This window comes from Acanthochromis polyacanthus, chromosome 5 (assembly GCF_021347895.1).
Source record: "Acanthochromis polyacanthus isolate Apoly-LR-REF ecotype Palm Island chromosome 5, KAUST_Apoly_ChrSc, whole genome shotgun sequence".
Lineage (NCBI taxonomy): Eukaryota > Metazoa > Chordata > Actinopteri > Pomacentridae > Acanthochromis > Acanthochromis polyacanthus.
The window spans coordinates 5,841,097-5,854,160 of NC_067117.1; the positions used below are offsets into that span (position 1 = coordinate 5,841,097).

General features: G+C 34.4%; 1 protein-coding gene across 1 annotated transcript; it reads right to left on the minus strand.

The window, feature by feature from the left end:
• Positions 1-2,923: 2,923 nt before the first annotated feature.
• LOC127534239 (tripartite motif-containing protein 16-like) lies at positions 2,924-6,328 on the minus strand. The gene has a single exon (XM_051948847.1). It carries the CDS (start codon positions 6,095-6,097, stop codon positions 4,424-4,426), a length of 1,674 nt encoding a protein of 557 aa, XP_051804807.1. The 5' UTR covers positions 6,098-6,328; the 3' UTR covers positions 2,924-4,423.
• Positions 6,329-13,064: the final 6,736 nt, after the last annotated feature.

Below are 13,064 nucleotides of genomic sequence, written 5' to 3' on the forward strand. Positions count from 1 at the left end.
CGTTGCCGATGTGAACGCGTGTATTGACAGGATACAGGTTTGAAAAAAAATATTGACGTCTGAAAAAAACGCACCGGGTGTGTAAGGACCTTTACAAGAAAAAAAATCTAATTTAAAAAGTCTGTGAAATAAAATCAAATGAAATATAATATAGATTAAACAAAAATAAAATGAAACAAACAAAACAAAATTAAACTGAATAAGAAAATACAACAAAATAAAGTTGAACATAAAATAGAACAAATTGACAAATGTAATAGATAATGCATAATAATTACACACTCACACAAGAGCATGCTAGCTAGTTAGCTTAGCTAGCTAGTGAAGACACTCTTTCACTCGCTAGCTAACTATAAAGTAAGCTAGTTTAATGATACATAATAATGACACACTCTTTCACACAAGAGTATGTTAGCTAGCTAGCTGTTAGCTAGCTTGTGCAGATCTGAAGGGAGGAACCAGGAAATGTGTGCTTGTAGAGCAGGAATGAGAGGAGGGTTATCAGGCTGGACTTCATTCCAGGAAGAAGAATTCCAAGTACACGTCTGTACTCGAGTACTTGGTGAGTTCAGACTTGCAGGTCCGACTCTGAAGTCCACCAGAACTCATCTCTGTTAACGTTCAGGTGGAACACCAGCGTGCTTGATGACGTCACCGCCTCGGTTCATCTGCTCCGGTTATCTTTACCGTGAAAACAATGAAATGGAATCAGATAGAAAAACACAGCCCTGCATGTTCACGTTTAATATAAAAACAGTTCCTGTATAGATATATTCAGGTTTGTAAGATGCTTCTAAATGTTTATTTCATGTTTTAGAGGCGTTGATTTATTGACAGCTGTAGTTGAAGTGAAGCGTCTCATTCTCAGTTCTATCAGTGGATCCACTAAAACTTTTCACAAACTGATCAGTGAAAAACAGTAAACCTTCAGGAGGACGCCTCATAATGCAGGACTGTTTATAGAAGCATGAGTTTTATCTGAATAGAGTTCCTAAACAGGATGGATGGTTTACAGTTTATTATTACCATCACTAAAATCCATGAGTCTACATTCTACATCCAGAGCTGCTGTTTGTCCTCCAGCATCCAGAGCTTTATAGTCTGACAGATACACAAACATCACTACACTTTAATGAGATCACCAGGACTTGTGGATGCTCTGAACATTTTCTATCCTTCAGTTTCATGAACAGGATCCTGCTGGTCCAGATGCTGAAGATGGAGCTGCTGATGTTCTGTCTGTGGAGTCTCCCAGCAGTCAGTGAGGATCTGGGTTTCTTCAGATGTTCCTCCAATAGAATACTGATTAAATGTTATTTTTAATGCACAGTAACAGTCATAAGAGTAGAACAAAGTGGTACTACAGGTAATGAAGACAGACAATGATTCAGAAGTACACAGTAGAACATTAACACTATAAAGTTATCAACATTAACTTCTTTCAAACCTATTTTTCTCCGAACAATAATAGAATACACTGTGAGGCCAAAGTGTGACTGTTAGATAAAACTACTAATATCCTGTTTAACCGCTTTTGAACCGTCATATGGAGTCACAGAGTGCCATAATAAAAGATAAATCTGTTTAAAATTGAGGAAATAAATGTGTAAATATAAAGATGAATATAAAAGAATAATTAAATAAATAAACAAATGAAAGACAAAAGAAAGAAAGAAAGAAAGAAAGAAAGAAAAAGTTAAATTTAGTCTTTGATTTTCCATTTTCCCTTTGTTTTTTCCTTTTATTTTTTCCTCTTGTCTTTTCCTTGTCTGTCTTTCCTTTGCTTTGATTTGATGGACTGAGCTGTCAATCAAATTGCAGTGGGCGGGGCTTTCTGTCATTACATGATCACAGGATTCCTGCTTGATGCTAGCTGCTAGCACGGCTAAAGAGAAGTGATGTCACTGTGACTCTCCGGGTCATTTTAGACCCACTGATGCATCTAAGGGTTAATTTGATTTGATTAAATTATATTAAATGTAATCAAATACAAGCACAATTCAACAATAAAATACCCTAGAACATAAAATAGAATAAAGGTTGCAGTAAATCCTGCACTTTTCCTTTTCTTTAATTACATTTTTTTAAAAACTTAGATAAAGTAAAATAGAATGACATTAAAAGAATAGACCAACCAAAAACTAAATGAATTAAAAATAAAATTTAAAAATTCAGTAAAACATAAAATAGAATAAAAGTTGCAGTAAATCCTGAACTTTTTCACTTTTAGGGAAAAAAATCTAATAAACAAATTAGATGATTTTAAATTAAAATCACTAAAAAATATAGACCAAACAACAATAAAATAAATCAAACAAAATAAAAGAAAATTAAATTAAATTAGAAAATACAAAAAATAAAAAAGTAAAACATGAGATAAAACAAACTGACAAATTTTAACGCTTTAAATTCCAGTTTGTTTCTGTAACTTCACTGTTAGTTATTATGAAAACAAACCTAAAAATCCTTATTTTTAATATGATCAGTGGTAAACTATAGATTCTGTCTTTTGATGATCACAATCAGGAACATATCAAAGATTACTGACGTTGATTCTGATGTTTTATCAACAAACAAACTCAGACTGACAAACTTCAGGACGTAAAAAATTAGATATTTATGTTATTTTTCTACTCTTGCTTCGTAAATTAATACATTTTTGTTTTGAAACCAAAATCAGTCCTGATCACAACAAATAAATATTTGTTAAGTTTTAGGATGAAATCATTTAAATGGCAGTTTGTTTACATGATGTTGTTATTATTATTTTTATTATATAATGAAATTAAAATGAAGAAAAACCTCACTTGAGACTTTAATAATAATAATAATAATAATAATAATAATAATAATCCAGGCTGTGTTCATTTAATGTCCTTTATTTGTAGATTAACATGAAGCTGAATCACAAACTAAACAAACACACCAACAAAATTAAAAATCACCAAGTCAGATTATTAAATGACGACTGACTGCAATAAAATGTCGTTATTTGTCCCCAGAAAAAACTAATAAAGTACAAATCCAACACATTCTCTACATATATATCCCTGAGAAAGAGAAATGAAGTGCACATTTGAAGAAAAAGCTGATTTTTCCTTCACCTCAGCTGGTTCCTTAAATGCATCACTAAACATGAGGTTGAAGAAACATGAATGTAAATGAAAGGAAAGCAAAGAGCAGATTCAGAAGGACGTTAAAAGTCCTTCACTGTTACATTTTCAGGACATTTTTAAGCTGCTAAATAGTTTGTGAGAAGGTGAAATGAGAAAACAGGGAAATATTTACAATAAAATACAAAGAATAAAATGTGAATTTAGTGAGTTCATGCGTCCAGCTGATTCAGATGCACATTTTCTGTTTGTCGTTGATGTTTGAATATTTCACCTGTAAAAACTGTCACTCAGCAGTTCAGACAGAAAACTTGTCAGGAAACAACATAAACTTCCATCAAACATCTGTTATTGTGTCCCGATGCTGTAAAATGAGACTCAACATGCTGCTGAACCAAAAACATCATCCTCACCGTGAAGTTCCACCTTTATGAAAGTCAACATCACATCCTTAATGTTCAAATGTTGTCATCCTGGTGCCACATGAAGGCCAAAGACTATTAGAATGAGGATACAGGCAGGTTATACTGGCATCCTGGTGCCACATGAAGGCCAGATGTTCATGTTTTAAAAGCTGACAGCAGATTTAAAAATGACTAAAATATCAAAGAACCAAACAGTTCCGTCATCATCTCACTGATTAATGGAAGTAAACTGTATGTAAGGGTCATTCCAGAACTGGAGGACATTTTACAACAACTTTCAAATAATCCAAAACACTAAAACATGCAGTTGTTGTGTAAATTTACTTACCCTCAGACCAAATCTAAAAAATAATGGAAAAGAATGTTTGAAATGTTTTTAGAATTGCCAAATAAGTCTGGAGTTCCACCTAAAATGACATTTTTCTCTTGTCCCACCCCACTGATGACCAAATTGAATCTCAAATAAAACAGTTCAAATGAAATGTGACTGAATGTCTCACTCTGCCCCATATTATCAGGATCAGACTCATTTGTTTTACTTTATTTCATCAGTCAGTTTGTCCTCTTGGTCAGCAGTAACAGCTAGCTAAATATGTAGCTTCTACTGCTGAGAAAAAGATCACATTAGCATGGATTAGCAACCCTGTTACTGTGAGTAGAGTAGGGTTAGCAAACACAGAAAACATGGAATAAACATGCTACCATTGATGTGTAAGCTGAGCCAATCATGACTTTGATAATTTATTACCTATTGATGAATATGTAGCAGAAAACTGTAAATGATAAATATTTCGAAGCCCAAATGTTCTGCAATTCTGGATTGACCCAAATCATGAATTTAAATCAGGGCTGAACATGAACCGACCCTCAGACTCTGGAATTACTCTATTTGACTTTAAGGAACTCTGCAGTGGTTCCATCACCATAAATCCAAACTCCAGCATGTATGGGTTCAGTGAATGTGGTCTGGACTCTGTGGAGGAGAGTCATGGTTTCAGAGACGCTGTAGAAAGACAGAATACCTGCTCTGTGATCCAGATAGACTCCGATTCTGGAGGACTGAGGACCAGAGACTGGAATGGAGATGTTGTTGTACCAAAATTCATAACTGTTGGTGGAACAATCTAAAGACCAAGATTTGTCATTTCTTCCAAATGAACTTTCATCTGAGTCTCCTTCTCTGCAGATATTCTTCTTTGCCACTGATACTTCAACTCCTCCTTCTCTCCACTCCACCTCCCAGTAACAACGTCCAGTCAGACTCTCTTTACTCAGAACCTGATCCCAATAAGTAAATCTGTCTGGATGATCAGGATAACGTTGGTCTTCTCTCATAAATGTTACTTTTCTGTTCCCTTCAGATAATAACAGCTGTTTGTTTGCTGTGTTTGGATCCAGAGTGATTTCTCTTGAATACTTTAAGAATCCATCTCTGGTCTCTGGTTCTGGTTCTGACAGTAGAACATCCACTTCAGTGATTGCCAGTGAGATGTTTGTCCACATGTCCCTCAGAATGTCCTGTAGATGATCTCTGAGCTCTTTCACAGCTGCTGTCACGTCCTCAAAGTGTCTCCGAGGACGGATGATGACGTTGGATAAGGGTTTGGACTCACTGAGTGCTGACACTGAGGGGTAGTTGTGGAGGAAGTGGCTGTGATCTGGTGTATCTGAGAGCTGCTTCAGCTCAGCGTCTTTCCTCTCCAGATCCCTGATCTCCTGCTCCAGCTTCTCCTCAAGCTCTTTGACTCGTCTCTCTTCCGTCTTCTGCTGGGATCTGATCTGCTGCTCCACATCTCGCCGTCTGTTCTGGAGGAGATGGATCATCTGGGTGAACATCTCCTGACTGTCCTCCACTGTTTTATCAGCAGAGACTCTGATGGCCTCCAGCTCCTGTTGAAGCAGCTCCACGTCTTTCTGTCTGTCCTGGATTCTCTGCTGGACCTTCAGTCGACTCACCTCCACCTCCTTCTGCTTCTTCTTCCTTTCTGCTGCTGCTGAGATGGTTTTGTGTCCTTCATGTTCATCCATTGTGCAGAGAAAACAGATCAACTGTTGATCAGTGAGACAGAAAATCTCCATCATCTTATCATGATGAGAGCAGATGTTCTCCTGGAGGTTCTTGGAGGGCTCCACCAGCTGGTGTTTCTTAAAAGCAGCAGATTGATAGTGAGGCTGGAGGTGTTGCTGACAGAAAGAGACCAGACACTGCAGACAGGACTTGACAGCTTTCAGTTTCCTCCCAGTGCAGGAATCACAGGACACATCTCCAGGTCCAGCATAGCAGAGATCTTCAGCAGCAGCTTGGAGTCTGGTCTTCTTCAGATCCTCCACTAAATCTGCCAACGTGACGTTTTTTTTCAGTTCAGGCCTCGATATGAAAATCTTCCTGCACTGAGGGCAGCTGTAGATTCTCTTCCCATCCTCTCCATCCCAGTGTGTTTTAATACAGTCCATGCAGTAGCTGTGTCCACAGGAAGTAGAGACCGGATCCTTCAGTAGATCCAGACAGATGGAACAAGAGAGTTTCTCTGAATCCGACTGATTTCTTTGCTGCTCCATTTCTCCTCTGGCTCACACAGACTGTTTGACTTCCACTTCCTCTTACATGAGACTAGTCTGAGCTCTGATCTCCAAATCATGTGTTCCTGCAGTGAACGGGTTCCTGTCAGCTTCTTCCAGCCGTCTGCAGAGTGCAGATCTGAAGGGAGGAACCAGGAAATGTGTGTTTGTAGAGCAGGAAGGAGAGGAGGGTTATCAGGCTGGGCTTCATTCAGGAAGAAACCTAGAAAAACAACCCAACAAAACAAAAGAATACAACAGAAATAAATAGAATGACATAGAACATGAAATGGAATAAAAGTTAGCCAGAACCCAGAGCTTTGTGAAAATGTACATTTTCTAATCAGGATGTTCTAAAACTGGATTTCTTCTCTTTGACTTTGTCCTCCACAGGGTGGACACATTTTACCATTTGCTCACATCTTATCTGCTTGCAGTAAATCCATAAAAAGTGTGGGAGCTTGAACAACATGCATTTACAGCAGTCTAAGGTCAACTTTAATCAAGAGACATGAAACTGAGTGGAATATTTGAACTCTATAGGGGAGAAATCATGATGCTTTTGTCAAACTTTCTGTAAATACTAAATAGATAGAGCCTAAAAAAATAATAAGAATAAAAAGTAAAAACAAAAATAAAATAATGTAATAAATGTAATAAAATGGTAAAATGATTTCAAAAACTGCTTATTTTGTTTCAGAACTTCTTTAATGTTTAATAAATTTAGTTCCTATAAAATGGGAACAAAACAGTTAACATGCAAATGATCATTTTTCTGTGATTTTACGAGATATTTTCTGTAATTTATTTATTTACAGTAGTAATGGTGTTTTTTTCAGAGTTAAATGTTGAAGAAATTACTGATTTTCTGAAAATCCAAATTTTCTAAAAATGTTATTTACAGTTTTGGTCTTTTGTATTTTCATTTTCGGTGGTTATTCATTTATTGTCTGATTATTTTTTCTGCGATTTTGCTAGATATTATCTGTATTTTAGAGAAAATCTGTAAAACAAAAATAACAAATATTTACCAGTTTTCAGTCCTTATCATCCAATTTCTGTTGCTGAAATAATTGCGATTATCTGTAAAATTATATTTTTGTCAGATTTAAATATATTTAATAAATTTGAATATTGAATATTTTACAGTCAAACATGTAAAAATACAGATTTTTCATGTGGACATGATTTAAAGTTTAAAACATGTAAATTAATATATTTATCCTGTGATTTTATGGGTTATTACCCTTAATTTAACAAAAACATACTAAATAAAGAAGAAAAACATCTGTAAATAAGTAAGAAAATTTAAAAATTTGGTCCCTTTTTGTCCTTAAAATAAATTTACATCCATTAAAAATAGTAAAGTTGTTTTTCATCGTTAAATGTTAAATCATTACTAATAAAAATCCAGATTTTACAGTTTTTGTCTAGTTTGTAACATTGAACATGTTTTTTCTGTGATTTTACTCAACATTATGTATAAGCTCACAAAACAGAAAATCTAAATAATGATTACCTTTTAAAAAGTGTTAAAAAGACATTTTTTGAACAGAATAAATACTGAAAACATTCCCCTGAGGTTCATTATTGGAGACCGTGTTTAAACCCTCTAATAGTTCATTACTGCTGGTCATATCGTCCCCCTGGAGCTTTACTGCTGACAGATACACAACCTTTAATAAGCTGCAGAATTTACTGAGTCTTAATATGCTCTGACTTATGCTACAGCGATGTTAAATTTGCATCCTACAGCTGTCTGAATGCCTCTGGGGGGCTTTGATAACTCTCTTTTGAACTCGGTTACCAGCTCAACTTGCTTCTAATTCGGTTTCCCCCGAAGTCGTACTGCACTGATGAAGCTTTTTTTTTTTTTTTTTTTTTAGCAAGCTCAGTATGCTCTACTAACCCGAACTGTCTAAATGAGAAAAAATGAAAACATTGAGTCCAAAAACAACAAACATGGTCGATAAAAATTGAGGAAAATCTAAAATCAGTATTCAGGCAAGATGAAAAAATAATGATTGTCCCACTTCTCATTAATAGATGTTCTCAATATAGACTCTGGTTTTAAATATGAAAATAGTTTATTAATATATGGATAAACCGACAGCGTACAAAGGAAACCTGGTTTTACTTTTAAAAGTTATTAAGCTGTCAGATGATGTGAATTCTGCCACAAAATAGTACAAAAATAAAGTTTAAACTCCAACATATTCACCTCACTCTATCAAACACTGAATATATGCTGCTTATATTACTTTAGTTTATCCCCATCAGTGTAAAGCTCCAATTCCATAGAGCATGATACTGCCACCTCCATGCTTGATGGCAGGTTTGGCGTTCTTGGGGTTAAAGGCCTCACTTGGGTCAAACATATGCATACAGAAATGCATGGTGTTGGCAGCATCATGCTCTGGGTTAATGATTTTGCTAATATTTGGTTAGATTTGACCTATGCTTACCATCAAGCATGGAGGTGGCAGTATCATTGTACTATCAATTTAAATTATTCAAGTCTGAGTCAGAAAGACAACAAATTTCGTGAAACTGCACCAATTCTGGTGCAATTCCCCTAAATTTGTTTCTTCATCAGTCCACAGGTTCTTGATGGGTTTATGTCAGGACTTTGGGGACACCAGTCTAGAACCTTCATCCAAAGGTTCTTGAATTCCAGCCTGATGGAACCACGTCTGATGTGTGTTTGGGCTCATTGTCTTGTTGAAACATCCAACTGTGTCCAAGATCAACCTTCTGCTGATGTTTTTAGGTTTTCCTGAAGAACATGGAGGTAATCCTCCTTCTTCATTATTCCATTTACTTTGTGTAAAGCTCCAGTTCTACAGAGCATGATACTGCCTCCACCATGCTTGATGGTAGGTTTGGTGTTCTTGGGGTTAAAAAAAAAGACCCAACCAAGACAGTCTGAAACCATTCCAAAACCAATCCAGAAAAGGTCTAAAACCAGAACCAAAATCAAACCAAAACCAATCCAAAAAGTATTCAGAACCAGTCAGAATACAGCCTGAAACAAGCACTAAAAAAAATCAACAACCAGGACAGAATCAGGAACAATAACTAACCTAACTACTCCTAAAAAAGTCCAAGACTCACCCAAGTCAGTCTGAAATCAGTCTGTTTTAGTGACATTTTGGACGACATACTAAACTATGACATTTTTGTCATATTTTGGACAACATACTAAACTATGAACAGTTTTTGGTATGTCTCATAACGTCTAGCGGTTATGATTGCTGGTTTTCACCCAGGCAGCCTGGGTTCAACTTCTGGTATGGGATCAAATTCTTTGTAAATTGCCCTGCTGTGGGATTAAAAAAGGTCTAATCTATCTACTCTGAGAAGAATGTCTTTTTTTGACGGCATACTAAGGTATGACATTTTTGTCATATTTTGGATGACTTACAAAACTATGATATTTTTTCCGTATTTGGACGACATGCTAAACTATGACATTTTTGTCATGTTTTGGATGACATACTAAACTTTGATGTTTTGGTCAAATTTTGGACGACATACTAAACTATAATGTTTTTGTCACATTTTGGACGACATACTCAACTATGACGTTTTTGTCACATTTTGGACGACATTCTAAACTATGACGTTTTTTGTCATATTTTGGATGACATCCTGAACTATGACAATTTTGTCACTTTTTGGACGACATACTAAACCATGACATATTTATCACTTTTTTGGACGACATACTTAATTATGACATTTTTTGTCATATTTTGGACGACATACTAAACTATGAAATTTTTTTGTTTTTTGGACAAACTGCTGTAGTATGTCGCATGTGGTCTAGTGGTTAGGATTCCTAGTTCTTACCCAGGTGTCCTGGGTTCGACTCCTGGTATGGGAATGATTTCATCGTAAACTGCCCTGCTGTGGGGTTAATAGTGGTATAGTTTATCTACTACGACATCATTACTAAACTATGATATTTTCGTCGACATAGTAAACTATGACGTTTATGTCATATTTTGGACGACATATTAAACTATGACGTTTTTGTCCTTTTATTGGATGACATACTAAATATGACATTTTTTGTCATATTTTTGATGACATACTAAACTATGAGTTTTTTGTCATATTTTGGACGACATACTAAACTATGACGTTTTTGTCAAATTTTGGACGACATCCTGAACTATGACAATTTTGTCACTTTTTTGGACGACATACTAAACTATGACGTTTTTGTCAAATTTTGGACGACATCCTGAACTATGACAATTTTGTCACTTTTTTGGACGACATACTAAACTATGAGGTTTTTTTTCAAATTTTGGACGACATACTAAACTATGACGTTTTTGTCATATTTTTGACGACATACTAAACTATGACATTTTTGTCAAATTTTGGACGACATACTAAACTATGACGTTTTTGTCATATTTTTGACGACATACTAAACTATGACATTTTTGTCAAATTTTGGATGACATACTAAACTCTGACATTTTTGTCACATTTTGGACGACATACTAAACTATGACGTTTTTTTTTTCAAATTTTGGACGACATACTAAACTATGATGTTTTTGTCATTTTTTTTGGACGACATACTAAACTACGACGTTTATGTCAAATTTTGGATGACATACTGAACTATGACATATTTGTCACTTTTTGGACGACATACTAAACTATGACATTTTTGTCACTTTTTTGGATGACATACGAAACTATGACATTTTTGTGGTATTTTGGACAACATACGAAACTGTCACTTTTTTCCGACATTTTGTATGACATGGTAAACTATGATGTTTTTGGCATATTTTGGACCACATACTAAACTATTTTATGTCTTCCGTATTTTGGATAACATACTACACTATGACGTTTTTGTCATATTTTAGACGACATATTAAACTATGATATTTCTTCCGTATTTTGAACGACATACTAAACTATGACATTTTCTGCATATTTTGGACTACATGCAAAACTATGACGTTTTTGTGATATTTTGGACAACATACGAAACTATGACGTTTTTGTGGTATTTTGGACAACATACTAAACTGTCACTTTTTTCCGACATTTTGTATGACATGGTAAACTATGATGTTTTTGGCATATTTTGGACCGCATACTAAACTATTTTATGTCTTCCGTATTTTGGATAACATACTACACTATGACGTTTTTGTCATATTTTAGACGACATATTAAACTATGATATTTCTTCCGTATTTTGAACGACATACTAAACTATGACATTTTCTGCATATTTTGGACTACATGCGAAACTATGACGTTTTTGTGATATTTTGGACGACATACTAAACTATGACGTTTTTGTCATATTTTGGACGACATAGTATACTATGACGTTTGTGTCATTTTTTTGGATGACATGCTAAACTATGACGTTTTTGTCAAATTTTGGATGACATCCTGAACTATGACAATTTTGTCACTTTTTGGACGACATACTAAACCATGACATATTTATCACTTTTTTGGACGACATACTAAATTATGACATTTTTGTAATATTTTGGACGACATACTTAATTATGACATCTTTGTAATATTTTGGACAACATACTAAACTATGATGTTTTTTTCATTTTATAGGACGACATACTTAATTATGACATTTTTTGTCATATTTTTGACAACATACTAAACTATGAGGTTTTTTTTGAAATTTTGGACGACATACTGAACTCTGACATTTTTGTCATATTTTGGACGACATACTAAACTATGAGGTTTTTTTTCAAATTTTGGACGACATACTAAACTATGACGTTTTTGTCATATTTTTGACGACATACTAAACTATGACATTTTTGTCAAATTTTGGACGACATACTAAACTATGACGTTTTTGTCATATTTTTGACGACATACTAAACTATGACATTTTTGTCAAATTTTGGATGACATACTAAACTCTGACATTTTTGTCACATTTTGGACGACATACTAAACTATGACGTTTTTTTTTTCAAATTTTGGACGACATACTAAACTATGATGTTTTTGTCATTTTTTTTGGACGACATACTAAACTACGACGTTTATGTCAAATTTTGGATGACATACTGAACTATGACATATTTGTCACTTTTTGGACGACATACTAAACTATGACATTTTTGTCACTTTTTTGGATGACATACGAAACTATGACATTTTTGTGGTATTTGGACAACATACGAAACTGTCACTTTTTTCCGACATTTTGTATGACATGGTAAACTATGATGTTTTTGGCATATTTTGGACCACATACTAAACTATTTTATGTCTTCCGTATTTTGGATAACATACTACACTATGACGTTTTTGTCATATTTTAGACGACATATTAAACTATGATATTTCTTCCGTATTTTGAACGACATACTAAACTATGACATTTTCTGCATATTTTGGACTACATGCGAAACTATGACGTTTTTGTGATATTTTGGACGACATACTAAACTATGACGTTTTTGTCATATTTTGGACGACATAGTATACTATGACGTTTGTGTCATTTTTTTGGATGACATGCTAAACTATGACGTTTTTGTCAAATTTTGGATGACATCCTGAACTATGACAATTTTGTCACTTTTTGGACGACATACTAAACCATGACATATTTATCACTTTTTTGGACGACATACTAAATTATGACATTTTTGTAATATTTTGGACGACATACTTAATTATGACATCTTTGTAATATTTTGGACAACATACTAAACTATGATGTTTTTTTCATTTTATAGGACGACATACTTAATTATGACATTTTTTGTCATATTTTTGACAACATACTAAACTATGAGGTTTTTTTTGAAATTTTGGACGACATACTGAACTCTGACATTTTTGTCATATTTTGGACGACATACTAAACTATGACGTTTTTGTCACATTTTGGACGACATTCTAAACTATGACGTTTTTGTCATATTTTGGATGA